At 37.2% G+C, this 21,754-nt stretch overlaps 1 protein-coding gene across 1 annotated transcript; it reads left to right on the forward strand.

Moving 5' to 3' along the window:
• Positions 1-235: 235 nt before the first annotated feature.
• On the forward strand, positions 236-7,862 carry LOC126188060 (putative peptidyl-prolyl cis-trans isomerase dodo). Its single transcript, XM_049929507.1, has 3 exons — positions 236-402; positions 1,793-1,996; positions 4,253-7,862. Exons 1-3 carry the CDS (start codon positions 348-350, stop codon positions 4,471-4,473), a joined length of 480 nt encoding a protein of 159 aa, XP_049785464.1. The 5' UTR covers positions 236-347; the 3' UTR covers positions 4,474-7,862.
• Positions 7,863-21,754: the final 13,892 nt, after the last annotated feature.

The raw sequence follows: 21,754 nt of genomic DNA on the forward strand, positions 1-21,754 counted from the left end.
CTTGCACCCAGCGCTGGCAACAAAAAAGAAATGCATTTGCTCGATCCATCAAAACATCGATGATCAAATGTTTCTTTCGATAGCGCCAGATTTTAGCGGCAGTGCTACTGCCCTCTGTGAAGACTCTGTAGAAACTCATTCGCCCAAGCTTTAAGGAACGCGAAATACGATTGGTTCATATGATTCAAAGCGCACATGAGTGTACGTTGTCCGCCAATAGAGGGCGCTGTAACGTAGATTTGGTCGAGACATATCGCAGCGCATATTTTACGATTTTCGGTGGACCGCCTTTTCTGTAGACGTGCAGCTGCGTAAAGTGTGCGATTTAACCGATTTTAAGATTGATTATGGCAGAGGAAGAATTACCGTCAGGGTGGGAAAAGCGTTTGAGCAGGTCAACTGGTGCGTTTCATGAATTTATACGTATTTGCGTTAATGTGATGCAGACTTTATTTACGATGGTATTTTAGGGGTTATGTCAGGGAGAGATGTTATTTTGCATGGGACAAACGTAAATGTGAGAAAGTACTTTTTGTCATTTGTACAAAGTTGTAAACTTCTAGAATTCGTATGTTAGGAGTATTTATCAGTGTACTCACATTGTGTATTAGCTGCATCCGACCGCAGTATCGTAAAAGGCAGAAGTTGGGAATTAGCAAATAGTGTAACTGTCGTTTCTCTGGTATATGTACGCTGTTGTTTATGACTGGGGGCACGATTTGATGTGTGCTGAATGCGTCGGCAAATTGTAGAGGTTAAAGTAGTTACACGTCGTAAAGGTTAATAGCTGGGTAATTATGTTATGTAAAACATGTAATTTTGAAATAAAAATAAATAAAACATTTCCTTTTCCCCTTGGACCTATACTTAGTATAGACAGGGAACATTTTTACGCGGAAATGGTAATTCTAATTAGAACTGGAGTGTTAGGAACACATTAGCAATGAGCATGCTTGACATACGGACACTAAATGTATGTGTGTGGCAAAATGCACTTCTTCTTGGTTTCTGCTTCTGGGTAGACTAAGGGTTTACTGCAAATGAATATGCAGCATTCTCGCTGTGAAATGCATTAACAGGTGTTCAATAATTCTCATTTTAGAAGTTTAAGTGATACATCAGTCACAGCCATTGATGTTCTGTCCAAGCAGCATTTGTATTGTCGAAAAGTGTGGTGTAAAACAGTAAGATAATGGCTTGGGGTAACTTAAAATGCCTATTTTATATAGTGAAATAAGACTTTGGTCTAGTGCTAGTTATATGAACTGGAAGGTATATTGTATTTTGATTCCATAATTATTGTCATGGCTGTTATAGATAGGTTTGCAAGTCAGTTTTATTACATGAACCTCTGAGAAATAATGCAAAAGAACTACTAAATCACTGTACTCACGCCTCTATTACCTCCTGTATTTCTTATGCAGCTGTAATGATGTACTGTACCATTAAAGTAAGTGTAATAACCAGTTTGCAATGCAGAAGTAATCAGTTTTTTATGTAAGAATCAAAATTTATTTTTATATTGGGTACTATTCACTTAATGCTGCATTTAAAATGAAGCATTGGACAATGGTTGTGTGTGTTTGGGTGTTTGGGGGGAGGGATTAGACTGCAGTATGATCAGGGCTTTTGGTAAACCACGTAATGGTACAAAGAAGTTGAATAGGAAGTGGGGGAAAATGGTTGGACTAAAGTGTTAACAGTATCTTAAGTGGTATTGTTGCTGTATTTGTAGATATGAAGACAGTTATTTAGTCCCACAGGATTTTATCAATGTGAATTTGTCTTTCAGGACAGCACTATTATCTTAATGTATATACTAAAGAGAGCCAGTGGGATCGTCCTGACAAACCTGCAGAACCTGTATCCAGCAGTGGACCAGAGCAAGTGCAATGCAGTCATTTGCTTGTGAAGCATCAGAATTCACGGAGGCCATCTTCTTGGAGGGAAGACACTATTACACGCACAAAAGAGGAGGCTTTAGAGCTTGTCAAGTGTAAGGCATTTAATAGGAATATACACTTTCTTCTGTTGTCACGCTGAACTAGTGTATCCTACATGTGTAGTATTCATTGAAAAGTGTCCATATTGTTGTTTACAGTAAACACACACAAAAACACGAAAGTTAGTTTTCGGCATAACTAAGTGTAAATATCATCTGAAAGAAATTTGACAGCTTTGTTAGGTTTACTAGGCTAATAAATCAGTCACAAGGTACATAAATTTAATCTCTGTACTTGTGAATATGTTTCACTTGTATGGGAAAATTGCACCATTGAGTGTTTCTCCATATTTATTTGTGGTGTTTTAGGGGTTTAACATATGATGTGCATGAACCTGCAGTTAACGTAAAGTAAGATACATAGTTATTGAGTTGTATGAATAAACTGGAGAATATACTTCCTCAGCGAACATTCTCAGTTTCACAATAATACATTGTCAGGGAATGTACTTCACCTGGGAATGCTCTTAGCTTGAGTAAATGGGTGGGGGAATTTGCTCAGCATGAAGAACAATCTCAAATTTCGTATGAATAAAAAATAGAGAAATTTCTCACAAGAAGACCATTCTCTGTTTCTTGAAGTGACATCTGACTTCGTACTGAGCAAGTTCTTTCAATGTTAAATTTGAACGAGATTTTTAGTAAAAATGACATAATTTATGTAGCTTGGAAGGAAAAAAGATATATATGTAACCCAAAGAAATACTGGGTGGGGGGAGAAGTATACACAAGTTTAACTATAAAAACAATAGTTGCCTGGTGAACTTACTTCCTGAAAATTAAAGAGGTGGGCAATCTTTCAAGTAGTTAAGTGAAAATGAGGAACCTTTAATTGTGCTATTTAACAGAGCCAGGTTTCCAGACTGGTGTGAGATGATTTAGGTAAAACTAGACAACTCTGCCACTGATATTTTCATATGTTCATTGTGCTTTCTCACAGCATCAATGCAATGTAATGTTAGAAGTAAATGGATGGACCAGAAAAATTGATAACTGTTTTATTACAAATTTAGTGATCTTATCCTGTAATGAAACAGCGCAGGTGATCGATTTAAGTTCTTGACATGCGAGTGGACCATTAAGCTTCTTATTTAACCAATATATCTAGTCTTAAAAAACTGCCAGATTTCAGGTTTGGAGAAGCTGAATATTTGATATATTCTTAAGATGTCAGTCACATAATGTGTTGGCCTAACAAGTTTCACACAGATTGAAAATTTGGGTAACATCATCAATAAATGCATTTTTGTAAACTCTCCACAATCATCTTAATTACAGGTATTTGTTGCTATGCATAAAACTACAATCAAAATGTAGTGCAACTTTTCCAGAACACATTGATAGTAGTTCCATATTTATACATTGAATAGCTTGCCTGTTTGATAGAGCTGAATGAAATGTAAGGCTACTCGTGTGTAATGTGCCGGACATGGCAGACATCATGCACTAATAAGTTTTTCAAGGAGGGGGGACAGGCAGTGAGAAATAACTCCCCATCACAGAACATGCTACAGATTTTTATTCATACAAAAAAATAATTTTCTCGAGGAACGTTCTCTTGCTCTGAGACTCTTCACCGAAGAATGTAATCTTTTGTATTCATACAACTAATTTTGAATTAATAGTTTTAAGAGGGCAGTAGGAAAGCCATGTACATTGTCATCTGATGCATGACCCATGGAGACCAATAAAAACAAAGTGTATGACTTGCGAGCCACAAATTGCTTAGAGTAATTAGTGAATTGGCTAGTTAAATCAGGTGTAGGTTTGCTGCTAGTGACCTGTCCTTGGGTATTGCAGTGGGTCAGTAAAATACTTTACTTTCATAAAATTTCTGACTTCTTTCTTTCTTTCTTTCCTTTCTTTCTTTCTTTCATTCAGAATTTGCCTGTACAGCCGTATCCCCACAGGATTTGTTTTACTACAGTTCGTTGAGACCAGTCAGTCACATTAGTTTGCCATACCCTGGTATGAAGTTTTCTATCCTGTTGAAGCTCGTTTGAATAATGTAGGACAGATCATTGGTTGTGAGAGGTGTAAAACACATTATTGCACAAATCAGTATCATCTGCAAACTTCCTTCAAGTGAGATGCTTTATGACAATGTATGGTTTCATTCTGAAATATATTAACTTTGATAAACAAAATAATAATAACTGCTAACCCCAGTCCTCAATCTGAGAAAATTTACAACATCTGGAATTCTACGTGAACCATCACTTGTTCATTATAGAAACTTCTTTTTTTCAGCATATCGTGAACAAATTGTATCAGGACGGGCGTCGTTTGCAGAACTGGCACAGAAGTATTCAGACTGCAGTTCAGCGAGGCGAGGTGGTGACTTGGGACCCTTCGGTCGAGGTGCTATGCAGCGACCATTTGAACAGGCAGCATTTGCTCTTAAAGTAGGCGAGCTCAGTGAGCCTGTCACTACTGATTCAGGGATTCACATTATTTTACGCACTGCATAGGAGTATCAACGATACATCTTGCTTACAGCAAATTATTTTATTCAAAATGCGTTACAGTTATTACTTAATTTGTTCATGATGTAAAATATGTATAAATTAATGAAGGTCATTATTCAAATGATGCATAGCTGGCATTAGCAAACACTTCAGTGAAGTATAGTGTGTGTTTTAAATATGATCTGAGACAAGGTCTAAACTATTGTTATACTTAGGAATGGTGGAAAATTGGTTAACCATAAAAACAGTTATCTGATGAGAAAAGATGGTCATAATGTAAGCAGTTGTTGAATTATTTGCTGCAGAGCAGCTTTTATTTTGCATTGTTATGTCTGCAAGTTTTTTCCCCCAAGTTCATTTATTTTGTATCGAAGGAGGATTGAATCCTATTTCTAGTTAAAAATTGTTAAATCACAAAAATCTTTTAGTTTGTGGCATCAGTTTGTGCATTTATAAATAAATACATACTGTATCTTAGTACATCCATTTTTTCAATATTTAGTTCAAAGACTGTATAGTTTGTAAAGAAGGAATGTAGGTTCATCTTTTACTGCAGCTTTTACATGTGGGAGGGGGGGTTGAGCACTTACATTTGTCAGACACGTAGCATAGTTTAACTAAGGCTCATAGTGCTTTGTTTTTATTGATAGTTGTACAAAGAAAATGTTAAGAAATTGTAATTCATTTATGAAGCAAGAGACTGCTGTGTGAAAATTTAAATGAACTTATAAACCGAAATTTATGAAAGAAGCGCCGCAAGTCTTTGATAAATAAGAAATTAGTAATTAAAGCACTTTCAACAGACTTTTACATTGCACTGCCATATAGAAGAAAAATTTTATAATGGTGACCTTGATTTTAACTCTGTGATTCACTTGCACAGTTAGCGTATACCATTACATTATGTTGTAAAATGAGAGAGACCAGAATTATTTTGACAGGTAAATGTTTTTGTGATGTATCTCTAAGCCGTAATATTTCAGTAATTGTTTTTCAATATTATTTCTCTGTCTTCGATTTTAAAAATGCTTAAGCTCCAAGTTTTTTTGGGCTTGAAAGTTTCCCTGTGAGAACTCCTTGCAGGACTCGAATTTGTTTAGCAGTTACTGTTGTATCCAAAAGAGTAAGATTTATTTACATGTAGGGTTTATTTTATTCGAAATTTTAGAAAAATCAAATTTGTGTTGACTAATAGGTATAGAATTTTGTATGTTTTATTTATTGACATAAGGTAATGTTCATTTATTTTTTTTTTTTTTGGTGCATCCTTTATTGTTTTCACTTCTTCACTTTCATTGTTAAATTCTGTATGAGAACTTTTTGCTGGCAGACACAATTATGTGAGTGACGCATGATTGGTTTCCTATTGTATAAATACACAGGTAGCAACTTCTGTCTGTGCAATGCAGTTATGTGTAAATATTGATTTCTTTTTGTTCCAAAACATATGCTAATGTCAGTGACATGTCATTATTCTGTAAATACTTATAATAGTAGGCCTGATTTTGTGCATACTCTGGTTGACTACAGTTTATGATGAATTATATTGTCAGCCCCCTTCTTACTGTATAAAAATACTGATTCATATACTCGTGCATCTGCTATTTGTAAGCTGCAGGAGGCTTACACAAATGTAGTCAATATTTATATTGTACATCAAGCTTCATAAATGCCGGCTCTAGATTGTAACAAAGTGTCTGAAAAGTTGCTACTTTCTCTAAAATTTTCTTAATAGCTTCCAGAACTTTTTCATTACATCAAGTCACAAAAAAAAAGCTAATTCTATCTGTAACATTTCAGAATAGGGGCCTATTGTGTATGTGGTGGATAGAAAGTTTTCTATGTTGATAAAAGATGTTTTCACAACATGAAGCAATAAGGAATGTGGCCAAGATAAATAAGACTGTTGTTGCCAATAATGTACTATTAGTATTTGTTAATGATATTTTAGCCAGTTTCTATTTCTTTAGTGTGTAGATATTGCTGTAAATGCAGATCACAATGAGAACACTTTTCAGTTATGTACAGTTTGAAGCTTCATAATGTTCTGTATCCAAAAAGAATTTTTTCCTCTTGGAACTGTCTTCCACAGCTACTTTATTTTTGTATTTGTGAAACCACTTGCCAATGTCAATGACAGGTAGTACGAGGAGAGCTGAAAAACGAGGCTTCAGTCCTGAAATCAATAATACCCAAATAAATAATGTAAGAGTGTAGCTGTGGAAGTTTTTTCCAAAGGAAGAAATTGAAACTTGATGCAACTCTTCAGTAATAACTTAGGTATTAGTGCACAGAAGTAGTACAGAGGGAGCTTTTACACATTTTTATTAATGCGGTATTGTCAAAATTATGCCTATCTGTGATATGAGCTCTAGATCACATCACCTGTGAAATAAGTGTATATTGTGCAACTAGGAAACTTTTTATACGGAAAAGGACACCTGTCCAATTACTAACTTTCTGAATACCTGACATTTATGATTTAGTTCACTCCTTTCATCTTCAGACTGTAGCTAGTACGACTATCTATTACACTTTTGTTGTCAGTGTTACTGCCACAGGAGGTGGCAAAAGGGTGGAATATCTGAGCTTTATATACATTCCTGTTTAAACATATGGTTTGGAAATGAACTGTGAAGTATTAACCTATTGCCTTGAGAGCGCGAAGGCCATTATGAAAGTTGCGATTTAATGAAAATCCGGTGAGAGGTGCTTTGTTGGATTTCTGCAAGTGTTAATGCAAGAACAACTTGCATGGTAGGTCTACCAAGATGAAATTATTGTAGTATGTTAATCAATTAGTGTGGAATAGGGTCAACAAAAACATTATTTTGCTGGCTTCATCCAGCTGTTTTGCATAAATTTGTTTAGTTGAATTGAATTTGTGAGTACTAGTATCAAACATGATTAATAGATGTTTTCCTATTTTTTTTTTTTTCAAAAATAGTTCTAAGTGTGACTTGAATTTGTGTACTTCATAGTTAGAACTGATAAAAGCTAAGTTAAATTAACCAGTAAGTTTCCGTGTCAGAATTTTCTGAAACTGTGCAAAGTTTTATTTTTAGCTATTGCTTCAAAAATATTAGATGAAAGAGTTACCTACATAGTTTCTACAGTGCAACAGTTGTGAATAATTTGTATGAAGTTTCTGTGCTATGTAAAGAAGTCTTCCTGTATCAATAACATTTTGATTGTTTACCCATAATCAATTATTTCTTAATTTTTAGACGTGAGGTAAAGTAAATGCCGTGTAGGTTTACAGAATGAAGGCTTTACGTTCTGGTATTTCTGTGCCTGTTTGTTTCTCACAAATTAGTAGGTAAATCCAGAAAATATAGGACTGATGTTAATGTAACATAATGTGAATTAAAAAGTTTCGTTAAGTGTTTAAATGTAACAGCTTTTAATTTAACAGTATCCATTTTCCTAAACTGTTCGTTGTAATAAAAAGAAGGCAGGTAAGAGGAGTGGTGGAGGAGGAGAAAGCTTTCTGACTATGCTTGCCTGTCCAACACTGTTTTGCATGTGCTGCTTTAACCTCTGAAATACCGAAACCTTTGGGAATAGATCGTTCACCAGTTTTGAAAATACCGATGTCACATAGTTTTAAAGTTTGCTTTCTAGTTTGTAACTTGGGTTACAAAAATAAAATTGCATTTATTACTGATAATTGGTGATTTTGGCAACAGAAAAATATTTTCAAATTTTCATTCTGTTGAGGCTCTTCTTCTTCCTCCTGTCCATATGTCTGTGTGACTTGAGTGTCTACAAAACAGAAACAGCAAAGTGCAGCTTTCAGTAAAACAGTTTATAGATTTCTGGAATACTCGTGCTCTTTAAAACATAACTGCAGAAGATTCATAATAAGATACATTTTTTTCCCAACTGGTAATACTGCAATAGTTTGATTAAAGTAACTTTTCGATTGACATTTCAGTGAGGCAATTGATAGGGACCACGTGTCTGGTAATCACAGCTCTTTCAAGGGATGTCAGTAGCAAAGTTATTTTGTTTGAAGTTTACAGTCTGGCTGATACAATTCCACTAACCTGGGTTCTGGGCCTAGATTTCTGCATTTAATTGTTTCTAAATAAAAAGTAGTAAAAGCATCAAAAGTGCAGCAGGAAAGGGGAATGGGGAACAGAAGTAAAACTGGCCGTGTTTTCCTACAGAGGAACAAAGTAGCAGGGAAATTTGAGTGTAAGTTTCATTCTAAACAACAAAACTTAAGGATAATATTACAACAGGTCTGCTTACAAAATAACAGCAAGTTTTAATGCAAAAAAAATGAAAACTAAGACCTTATGCTTCAGTGGGATACCTGAAATGAGAGAATTTGTTGAGAAGAACATGTTTGTCATTTACATAATTCTTCAAGAAGAAAGCAAATAGAAATTCGACCTAAAATAGACCAAATGGGACTAAAAATGAAATTTACTTATTTTTTGAGGTAGTGCAAAAGTTTACAGTCCTAAACGACTTTGTACATAGACCTCTAGGGAGCAGAGTAAAAATACGAGGGTTGGACCTTAAATAGTGGCAACTATTTATTCAATTCTGATACAAAAGAGTTATATGTTTGCACCTGTTACTGCCCTTCAAAGTAGTTGCCAGTGTTGTGTAGAACCTGTTGCCAGCGATGTGGAAGGCGTAGTATACTGTTAGCAGAGCCTGTTATGTTGACTGTGTGAATGGAGTAGTCTAAAGTTTTGGTGACTCTCGTGTACGACTGTGATGGTGTTATACTAATGCATTACGTTCCTCCACAGCAGGCTGTCAATGCGCAGCATTACTGTTCGTTTTTGGAGCATCACCTGCGACCAGATTTGCAAAAGAAGCGGCGACACTTTCTGCGCAATCCACCCATCATTTTGCACGACAATGTGCGGGCGCATACAGTGCAAGCTGTGGCTGCTCTGTTCAGTCGACGGGCCATACTCCCTGGACTTAAATCCTTTTGACTTTGATTTGTTTCCGAAGATAAAAACACCACTTTGTGGCATTCGCTTCAGAACTGTTCCAGTGATTCAACAGGTACTAGACTGCACCATCAACAGAACAGGCTCTACTAACAGTATACTATGCCTTCCACATTGCTGGCAACGGGTTCTACACAATGGTGGTGACTACTTTGAAGGACAGTAACAAGTGCAAACATGTAACTCTTTTGTATTGGTTGTGAATAAATAGTTGCCACTGTTTAAAGTTTCAACCCTCATATTCAGTTCTGCATGTGTAGACATACTACGCAAGTAATAAGTGAGAAAGTAATAAACGGGGTGGAAACTTCAAAATACTTGGGTGTCCACCCTGACAAGAAACAACTTAGTTGATCCACAATTGCACTTACAATCATTGCAAATCTAGATGACAGAGAAACCAATAAGTTGACACATTTAGCATACTTTCATTCAACAATGTCACTTGCAGTAATGTTATTGGGTAAATCATCATTAAGAAAGTAAGTCGTCATTGCTCAAAAACATAATGTAAAAATAATACATGATGGTAATCTATGATCATCTTGTAGACATCTGTTTAAGGAGTTTGGCATTCTGACTACTGCTTCATAGTATATTAAACCTTCATGAAGTTTATTGTAAATAATCGCCTACAGTTCAAAAGGAAGAATCATGTACATGATTACAATACCAGAAAGAAAAGTGACATTCATTATTCCATACTGGAAATGAGAGCGTTTGGCGTCATTGGCTGGAAGGCCCCTTATGGGGCAGGTCTGGCTGCCTTGGTGTAGGTCTTCCTACATTCGACACCAGATTGGGTGACCTGTGCGCCGGATGGGGATGAAATGATGATGAAGACAACACAAAATCCAGTCCCTGAGCAGAAAAAATTACCGACCCAGCCAGGAATCGAACCCGGGTCCGTAGGTCGTCAATCTGACTTTAGCACAAAAAGGGGTGCAGAGTGCTGCAACAAAAAATTTTTGATCACTTACTCAGTGATATAAAATGTCTGACAGACGGCAAAGTACAATTTGAAAACAAACTGAAAAAGTTTCTCCCAGACAACTCCTCCTCCTGTGTGGAAAATTTCTGTTATTGTAACACAGAAAATGTGGGTAGCAATTACTAACACACATCTGTACATCTAAAAGAAAATAAAAACATAGATGGAGGAGGAAATTAGTGTTTAACGTCCCGCCGACAACGAGGTCATTAGAGACAGAGCGCACGCTCGGGTGAAGGAAGGATGGGGAAGGAAATCGGCCGTGCCCTTTCAAAGGAACCATCCCAGCATAAAAACATAGATGTTCAGCATGTAGCCATATTTACAAATTAATTTGCATGTGAATGTAAAATTACTCATTCCACATAATTATGATTTATCATGCAAAATAATCCATTGGACATGAAACTATTTAAAAATAGAGAGCTTGTCAGAGTAAATTAAGATAAAACATCAGTATCTTGGAAATGAGGATTATAAAGACATAAATGGAAGGAATAATTATTTAATATGTGCTTTACAAACAGAAAAAGATATGAAAGGGATAAAAGAAATAAAAGTCTCATATGAAACAAGGCAACTCTTATGTAGAAGGCAAGGAATCGAAGTAGGTGGAATGTGTTTCATTGATGCCCCAGCTTGCAGTCAGCTAGACTCTTTAAGTATTTTTGAATGTCAATAAACTTTACCAACAGCTGTACAATTTAAGATATTTTATTTTATTCTGAAAGCAACCAGTTTTGGTAATTCATTTTGCCATCTTTTGGCCCCATATGCTTTTTTCAAATCAACAAACTTATTGTAAAGTGCCATAAAACTGGTATCATGAATTCCATTCGTTGCGCAGATGCTTCTTACGAAGATGTGACAGCAAGTATGAAGCATCTGCACAACAACTGAAATTCATAATATCCAGTTTTATGGTGCTATATAATGTTTGTTGATTTGAAAAAAAGCGTATGGGGTCTGAAGGTGGCAAAATAAATTGCCGAAACTGGTTGTTTTCAGAATAAAATAAATTATCTTCAAGTATACGGCTGTTGGTAAAGTTTATTGACATCGAAAAGTACGTACCAGCCAATGTCCCCTGGTCATAATGGACCAACTGATACTCTTATATGTTCAGTAGCTGCTAGCAATGAACCTCTGAAATAGCCACGTTGCAAGCTACAGCTGTGTTGGAGTTCCATCTGATAACAGAGGTGTTGCAGCTGTTACCAGGAGTCTCTCCACCACTGCTACTACCAACTCAACTTCTAGCCAGCGAAGTCTACCTGATCATAACAGTTCTTAGTCATCTATTGCTACTAAATATAATTTAAGTAAGCACAAAAAGGAATGAAAAGATCTCAAGCTGAAAAGATCCATAAGGATAGATCAGCAAGAAGAAACACAAAAGAAGTTAATTATAGTTAACTTGTGGGAAAAATTCAACCAAAGTGGACACAATTATTATGAATATTTAAACAATCATTCTTGTTGCCAGAATTTTCCTGGTGACTTCCATATTTGTCATTGATAAAAATGTTTTAGTTGTCATCATTTCTCTTGACAAACCAGAATCCAATGAGTGCAATAATATAACAAACTTTTAAATGAACTGCAGGAAATTATTTAATATTAAATCTTAGGAAGTGATTATATGTCATTCTAGACCATAACTAATCACTAATACACACAAGGGTAGATCAATATATGTAATACCAAAATGAGACAGTACACATGCACTGACCTCTTCAAGAATATTATATTCTCAATGACGTGCAGTTACCTACATGCTCTGAGAATGGAGACCTAATTGTAATCATGCAAAAATCCAGGGTTGAGTTTTGAAGGGGTGGGGGTAGGGGTAGTGGTTGGAGGGATGTTGTAGTTTCTTACTTTCTCCTCCCCCCACCAAATATAATTAGTTGTCTTTCCCACTTTTAAAGGTACCACAATTGTCTAGGATTTTAATAATGATGACAACAATAAAATGTATCAAAGTGTTTTAATATAGTAACAATAAAAACAACATTTTATTTTACGCTACAGCTTAGGACACTGCCTTAGCATAATTTGCAAAAAATAGCAATTCAGAAAAATATATCATTTTAAAAGCATTTGATCAAAATAGCTATGTGAGTGTGTATATGGGTGGAATGCTGTTTCTTTCAGTCGCTTTCTGTTGTGTGCAGCAAGTATGGTCAACATCTGAGTGGTCTCCATTTCCTAGCTGGAATGTTATTTCCAGATTGTTAGGGTGAGAAACTTTGAAATTGATATATGTAAAAATATAAATGCCTTTACTTGTTTTCTCTCTCTCTCTCTCTCTCTCTCTCTCTCTCTCTCTCTCTCTCTTGTGTGAGGAGAAGGTGCCATTCTTGAGCTGCCCCTCTTTCTTACCAGAGGAAGGAAGCAGTGGAACCTAAAGCTAGAATTATTTCATGTAGTTTGTTAATGCTGCTAATAAGGTGCACATGTAGTACCTATCAGCAGTACTAACAAATTTCACCTCCTGAATATAAGTCATCATCATCATCAGTTTTCTGCTATGTTAGTGGGTCCTTTGTGTCACCATTTCCTGTGATCCATTGCTTCTTGCTTAATGTTGTTGTACATGCTGTCATCCATAATTTCATCCTGGATCTGAACTCTCTTGCTTACACTTCCCTTCTACATTCCCCTGTAAGACTGTTTTTATAAGCCTCTACTTCTTTCTTAATATATCTCTAATCCAGTTCCTCTTCCTCCATTTTGTTACATTCAGTAATTGTCTTTGCTCCCTCACTGACCTCAGTAACTCTTCATTTTTCACTCTATCCATCCAGCTTATTCTTTCCATCTTATGTGTGTCCACATTTTAAAAGCCTCCACCCTTGCTCTGTCTTTCTTCCTCTGTGTCCAAGTTTTGGGACCATACAGGACATTCCATACAAAACATTTTATTAATCTTTTCCTCAGATCTCTGTGCATGTTGCTGTAGAAAACTCTCCTTTTCTTACAAAATGCCTCTTTTGCGATTGTTATCCTTGTTATAGTTTCTGTGCCACTCTTCCAGCCAGTTGCCATCCTCCTATATAGAGTTCATAGCATTGTAGTATTGTGCCTGCCATTACTTTTTTCTATTTATTGTTTTCATTCCATAAATAAGTTTATAAGTTGTCTGCTTTTACAGTCCACTCATTTTTCCCTCATCATGGCTGCAAGCTTAATCCCAAGCCACACTATCAAATGCCTTTTCCTGGTCTATATAACACATACAGGGTGTTAAGGTTATAAGTGCAAATATTGTGACCAGTGGTGTCATAATATGTAACCAATTCGGTGTTTTACTTGTTTATTTTGTCTGTGTCTAACAGTCTTTCCGCAAATATGTCACATAATTTACTATGTGATGTTTTCTGCACGGTCGTAACTGCACCACTAAGTAGACTACACCTGCCAGTATAGACTATGGTTTTGCATCCACACTTAACACCTGATCCACTGCCCAGGGAAAAACAAGCAGTTATGGCTTGCTCTTTGTGTTACTAACCAATCTGCAAACATAATACCCCTAACTGGTACTTGTTTATTTTCTCTGTGTCTAACAGTCTTTCTGCAAATATGTCACATAATTTACTATGTGATGTTTTCTGCATGGTCGTAACTGCACCACTAAATAGACTACACCTTTCAGTATAGACTAATGGTTTTGCATCCACACTTCAACACCTGATCCACTGCCCAGGGAAAATAAGCAGTTATGGTTTGCTCTTTGTGTTACTAACCAATCTGCAAACGTACTACCCCTAACTGGTTTTTTACTAGTCTGCAGGCGAAGGAAATTCTGACATAATGTTGTTCAGTACACTTATACACCTTCCTTCTTTTTTTCAATAAATCTCCCTCCCAAAATTCACAACAGTCCTATTGCATCTCTTTTGTTTGTATTCCATCTAAAGTCAAATAACTTCTCAGTCAGAGTGTTCTCCATTATCTTTTCGAGGCTTTTATTAGTGATTCTTAACATAATTTCAGTTACATGTTAAATGAGACTAATTACCCAGTATTCAGTAGGTTGCTTTGGTGTTGGAATCATTGATGTTGTCAGAAAGTCCTCTGGCCATTCACTACTACACATTTTATTACCTAACCCCAGGTTTCTCTTAAATCTTTCTGATTCAAAAATTTTAGTGTTTCTCCTCATATGGTTTCAGTACCTACTGCTTTCCCCTTTTTCATCGTTACTATTGCACTCTTTACTTCTTCCATTGTGGTTGTTGGTCTTTTACCATCATTCAAAGTGTTCTAGGATTCAAGTGTCAGAGTTGTTGGCTTGTGATCTCTGTCATATAGCTCTTTTAAATATCTGGTGGATGTTCTAGCAATCTTCATACACTAAACGTTTGTCTTTGCTGAGAATTTAAATAGTAACAGTTCCTAATCTATTTTGATACCATGTTGTAGCCTCTACTCTGTTGTACAAGAAATCATATCTTCTCTTCCTCTGTAGTTCTTCAATTGCATCTCACTCCTCTTTTAGCTATTTTTCTCTTGCTCATTACGTTTCTGTGCACGGTTTGTTAATCAGACTTCGGTACACCTCGCTGTTATTTTTTTTTAGTTTTCTTCTCTCCACAATCTCAGAAATAATTTCCTTTGTAACAGGTGGCTTTTATACCCTTTCACATTAACACATCTACAATTTTCTGCCCTGTTAAATGCATATGAGTATTCCAATACGCATTAACATTATCAAGTGGATTTTTGTCTTGTAATGTAGTAGAAAGTTCATGTGATTTCATTTCTTTAATTGTTTCTTTTCTGGATCTTATCTTCTCTAGGACCCACTTTTCACTGAAGCAACATTCTTCAGTTTTTTTTTTTTTTTTTTTTTTTTTAATTGTATACCTGCCACAATCAAACTGTCACTGCTATTAATATCTGCACCTCATAATGTGAGCACCTTCTTGATTCCATTTCTGTACCTCTCTGCCAACAGTACATAATGAACTTGGTTTCTGGATTTATCCCTTGTGATTTCACACAGTGATCCTATTCCTGTAAATTTTGAACATCTATGTTTACATCTACATTCTGCAAAAAAAAAAAAAAAAAAAAAAAAAAAAAAAAAAAAAAAAAAAAAAAAAAAAAAAAGTTAAATGCGTGACAGGGGGCATATCCGATTGCACCAGTTATTAGGGTTTCTTCTGATTCCATTAATGTATGAAGTGCAGGAAGAATGAAGGTTTGAATGCCTCTTTGGATGCTGTAATTACTCTAGTCTTGTCCTCACAGTCCCTCTGTGAGCAACATGTCAGGGGTTGTAGTATATTCCTAGAGTCATCATTTATTTAAAGTCAGTTCTTGAAACTTTGTTAGTAGACTTTTTCAGAATAGTTTACTTCTATTTTCAAGAGGCTTCCAGTTCAATTTCTTCAACACCTCTGTGACGTTCTCCCATGGGTCAAACAAACCTGTGACCATTTGTGCTTGCCATTCTGTGTATGTGTTCAGTATCCCATGTTAGTCCTTTCTAGCATGGGTTCTACACAGCTTGAGCAATATTCTAGAATGTGTGAGACAAGTGATTTGTAAGCAACCTCCTTTCTAAACTGATTACATTTTCCTGTTCTCTATACCAATAAACCAAAGCCTACCACCTGCTTTACCCATGACTGAGCCTATATGATCAGTCCATTTCATATCCCTAAAAAGTGTTATACCCAGGTACTTGTATGAGTTGGCTGATTCCAACTGTAACTCATTGTACTGTGATCATGAGAAAACTACATTTTTTCATTTTATGAAGTGCACAATTTTATATTTCTGAACATTGAAATCAAGTTGCCAATCTTTGCACCACTTTGAAATCTTAAGGTCTGACTGAATATTTACGCAGCTTCTCTCAGACTGTACTGCATCACCAGTAACATGTCTGAGGTTAGTGTTAATATTGCTTGCAATGTCATTACACACAAGATGAACAGCAAGGATCCCAACACACTTCCTAAGGGCACACCATAAGTTATGAGGTTCATTCAAATGAAACCTGGTCGGTGTGTCTACCTTTGCCTTACGCATAAGGTGGCACCAAATAACAGCAGGTATAGTGGCACTATCTATTGGTAGACAGACTGACACATGTACACTGGTTGATGTTTCATAGTGCCAGTGTGGTTTCACGCCAAAGAGAAGGTGGCCACACAAGTTATTGTCCACTACTGAAATGCAGGTGAGTAAGCAGGAACAACGAGGAGTGATTCGATTTTTGGTAATGGACGGAGTTGGAGGCCATGAAATGTATCAACTGGTGCAGGCTATGTACGGTGAGTACTGTCTGAGTTGTTGAAGTGTTGTGGAATGGTGTTAAGGATACCTTGAGAGACGCGAGTCACTGGAACACGATGATTGCTCTGGACAGGCTCATCGTGTCATCACACTAAATGGTTGTGGAAGTGCATGCTTTAGTCTTGGACAACCGCAGAATCACCGTGGATGAGATCCATTGGTTAGTGGGTATTAGCGTGGGCACTGCCCACATCATAATACATTAGCAGTTGAACTTTCGAAAAATCTGTGCACAGTGGGTTCCCACCAACTGACCGCTGAACAGCACAGTACTCGAATGGCGCTGCCTTTGAGTTATCTGCAACATTATCATGAGGAGGAATATTGGTTTCTGTCACATATTGTCACAGGTGCCATAACATGGTGTCACCATTTTGAATGGGAAAGCAAGTGTAAGAGCAAGCAGTGGAAACCTGTGACTTCACCACCTCCAAAGAAATCAAAGGTTGTGCACACAAGTTCTTTTTTGATCACAAGGGCCCACTGCTTGTTGAGTTCGTGGAATGGGGAACCACCATCAGTGCCCTGCGTTATCAAGCCACTTTACAGAACCTTAGATAAGCCATCAAGTCGAAATGCATTATCCTCCTACATGATAATGCCCCCAACACATGGCCAATGCTGTGAAGACAACATTGCAGCGGTTTTGGTGGGAAAGGCTGGAACATCCAACATACAGTCCCGACCTTTCACCATGTGACTTTCATGTGTTTGGACCTCTAAAAAGAGCTATTTGCGGACATCAGTTTGCAACAGACAATGAAGTGTGTGACTGGGTCCAGGCCTGGATCTGACAGCAGCCTACTAGCTTCTTCAAGGGTGGAATGGGATAAATGTGCCAATAGTTTTGGCAACTATTTTTGAGTATGTGTACTGTGTATAACTGCATTTTTGAATTAATGAAATAGTTACCATTACTTTACACTAGTGACCGGGTTTCAATTGAATACCCCCCCATACTTCTACATCTGACGATGACCTCTTCATCCAAGATAACAAGCTGTCCTCGATACCAAAAAGCAAAAAGTCCTCAGTCCTGACACCATATGAATGTACTTCTGACAATTATGATATGATACTGAGTCAAACGTTTTTGGAAATCAAGAAATTCTGTAGCTACCTAATACCTAATTGCCTTGATCCAGAGCTTTCAGTATGTCATGTGAGAAAAATGTGAGTTGGATTTCACATGATTGATCTTATGAGAATCGATGCCAGTTGGTGTGGAGGAGGTCATTCTGTTTGAGATACCTCGTTTTGTTTGAGCTTATAATGTGTTCTAAAATTCTACATCAAATCGATGTCAAGGATATTGGACAGTAGTTTTGTGTGCCATTTGTACTACATTTCTTTCAGAAAACCTGTGCTTTCTTCCAGCTACTGGGCACAGATTTTTGTCTGAGAGATCTACAATAGGTTATAGGTAGTGGAGGAGATAACTCAGCCACAAATTCAGTATCAAATCTGATAGGGATTCCATTGAGCCCTGGAGCTTTGTTCAGTTTTAAAAATTTCATCTGTTTGTCAACACCTTTGACACTAATACTTATTTCACTCGTGTTTTCAGTGGTATGAAAATGAAATTGGGACAATTCTCCTGGAGTTTTCTTTCTAAAGAAACATTTGAAAAGCATTTAGCTTTTGCTTTACTACCCTCAATTTCAGTACCTGTCTCATTCGCTGGTGACTGGACACTGACTTGTGCTACTAACAGCTTTACTGACAAAATTTCTTCAGGTTTTATGAAAGATCATTTGACAATATTGTGCTACAGTGGTCACTGAAGGCTTTACACATTGCTCTCTTGACAGCCAAATGAGTTTTATTCAGCATCTCTGTACATAAAATCCTGTGCTTTTTTTTTTTTTTACATCTATTATACAGTAGTCTCTGTTTGTTTAGAAGTTTTAGTACAGTGACAGTATACCATGGAAGGCGACTATTTTTGAGGGAATGAACTGTCCTACCAGGCAGTTACCCGTCCAATGTGTGGTCAACTACTCTTTTAAACTTGAGCCATAGTTCTTCCACGTGTTCCAGCCCAGTGCTGAGAGTTTCAAGTTTGTCATTGAGAGATGAAATTACTGATATTTTATCTAGTTTACTGAACATATATATCTTTCTACTTGTTTTAGTTGTCCTTTGTATTTGGTAGTTGTTGTTGCCATAACCACATCATTTTCCATGTACCAGTTTCAATGTGGACATCCTCAAAAAGGTCAGGTCTATTTGTTGCCATTAGATCCAATATATTTCCAACATGAATGTAGTTTCAAACTATCTGTAGTTATCAGAGTAGGCATTTAGTGAGGTTTCACGACTTTCCTTGTCATGTCCACTGCTAACAAACTGTAATTTTCTCAGTTGATTGTTGGATTGGTAAAGTCTCCAGAGTTATTACAGTATGTTGGGGAACTTACATACAATTGAACAGAGGTTTCCTCTAAAGTTTTCTTTTACATCAGGAGATGAGTTTGGTGGGCAAGAGAAGGATCCAATTGCAGTTTTATGCCCCCCCCCCCCCCCCCTTATACTGTGTCTACTGTGACAAACACACCACCTCCATTTCCCATTAGCCTATCCTTTCAATATATGAAGGCTATTCAGAAAGTAGGGAACATTTAGGCATAAAAAAACTAAGTACAAGGAATACATTTTATTATATACATCTGAAAGAGTGACTGACATACTACTTTTCCACATAGTCACCAAACACATTGAGGCACTTATCATAGCGGTGGACAAGCTTTGAAAGATCTCTGTTGTAAAATTCTGCCACCTGAGGCTTCAGCCAGTGAGTCCTGCCTGCCTGGAGTTCTGCATTGTCATGAAAGCACTGCATTTCAAGCCAGTTCTTCATCTTGTGAAACAAGTGGAAGTCACTAGGTGCAAGATTGGGGCTGTAGGGTGCATGAGGGAAAATTTCCCATTTTTATGAATTAAGGAGTTCTTTAGTGCGGTTTGCCATGTGAGATCAGGCTTGCCGTGCAAAAACAAAATTTGTGGTAGCCTACCTTTTGAGTGACAATTTCAAACAACAAAGTCCGTGAAACTTCTGTAAAAGAAAGCAAAAGCTCTGATATTGTGAAGCGAAAGTTTTCACGAATCGTTTCACCAACTTTAGTGACAAGATCGTCAGTCACATTGCTCAGGCATCCACTCTTCTCTTCATCAAGAATGTTGGTTCAGCCATTTTTAAACCGAATGCACCATATACTTCGCACAGTTAACGATAAATTTCTATAGGTTTTAGGTTTTTTGCCAACAAAAACCATATCATAGACCACACCTTACAACTGGCAGGATTTTTGATTGCAGTGCACATTTCAAATTTGAATATTGGAAAAACCAGATGCGCAGAGAAGTTCCCGCTGTCACAGATGGATGCCGACTGAGCTGCCAAGCATGCACATACCAAAATATATGCAATCGGCGCACGCCCAGTGGCGTCAGATGGAAATGTTCCCTCATACACTTAAATTTTCCCAAAAAATCTCACTGGTATTAGTTTCAGGTTTCAAACAGCCTTCTATCCCTGGCATTATGTGAGCTTCACAGCTTTTCAGGATTACTCTGAACTCTAGCACTTTGTTGTGAATGCTTCAGCAGTTAACCACTAACATTTTAGTACTCTCACCTGTGGGAGACATTTTTTTCAATGTTACACTAATACCTCTGGGTTTCTGCTACTATCATCTGGATTGCATCAAGAGTTACCTAATATTAAAAAAAAAAAAAAACCCACAATCAGCTACCTGATGTTATGATGTTATGGCACACCTGACCCATTTAGGGGGACCCCACAGTTCTCAATCATAGGTCTCATAGCCTAGCACGTCACAGAACCTTCAAAGTCTCTGGTTCAGTCCTTCCACTTGACTCAGAATTAAGCGGCTGTGATCAGTTTTGGGGACAATGCTGCAAAATGTAAGCTTCATTGAAACTCTGCATGCATGGCTGGTCTTCTCAACCTTCTCCGCCAGTTGCTGGAATGATCCACATATGAGCTCGGAGCCCAGACAACAGGCATCATTTGTTCCAACATGCATCACAATATGAAGTTGGTTGCAACCTTTTCCCTCAATGGCTGCTGGAATAGCCTCTTCAATATGTTGAATGAAACCCCCTGGTGTACGCACTGGCTGCAGCTGGTGTCCTTTCCTTTCCATTGCTGCCATTTCCCTGAGGGGAATTACATTCGCTATATGTTTGAACTTCCAATGGTTAATAGACCCCCGCCCTTTTGTCATTAATTAAAACTTCCAGGCTAAGGGGCCGTGGTTGAACAGTAGAAATTCTTTCTTCTGGCGTCTCATTGCCAACTGCCGGCAACATTTTCAAAAGTGAATTGTTGACTTATTTCGGAAGATGTTGCTCGCAGTTGGTGATAAAACAAGGAAGAAATTCTACTGTTCAACCACAGCTTCTTAGCTTGGAAGTTTTAATTAATTAATGAAGACACCACCCATGTAAGTCTACACATTATGATCTACCCTTTTGTGTATGCCTCCTCTTGACAGCAGCCAAACCAGGTTTCCCCAAAACATGTGAAGTGATTCCCACTGTCTCAGTTTCAGTGAAAGACAGTGTCTAGAACTTGTCGATTAGGGGCGTGTAACTGCTACTACTTGCCATCTCTCTCTGCAGAAGTGAACAAAGTGTTCATCTATGTCATTCCTCCTTCCTAGACTATGACTGCCTACTGTGGCTCCCTTCTTCCACAATGGCATTCCAGTTGGCAATTACAATTTTGGAGCATGCTTGATTATCATCCATTATATTCTCTTTTATGTTGCATGATTCCTCTATGATCTGGTTATCATTTACAGAACAGGCATGTACTACTGTCAGGCTTATACCAATAACCCTCTCACTTGTACAATCTACACGTGCCACACATGTATTACCATTTCCTTTGACATAGTTAATCATAATAATGGAGAGCCTCCAGTTGAAACCTGTCATAAGACAGATATACTAAAGACAAAAGAAGTAGAAG

Source organism: Schistocerca cancellata, chromosome 1, assembly GCF_023864275.1.
Source record: "Schistocerca cancellata isolate TAMUIC-IGC-003103 chromosome 1, iqSchCanc2.1, whole genome shotgun sequence".
In the NCBI taxonomy this organism is placed as follows: domain Eukaryota; kingdom Metazoa; phylum Arthropoda; class Insecta; order Orthoptera; family Acrididae; genus Schistocerca; species Schistocerca cancellata.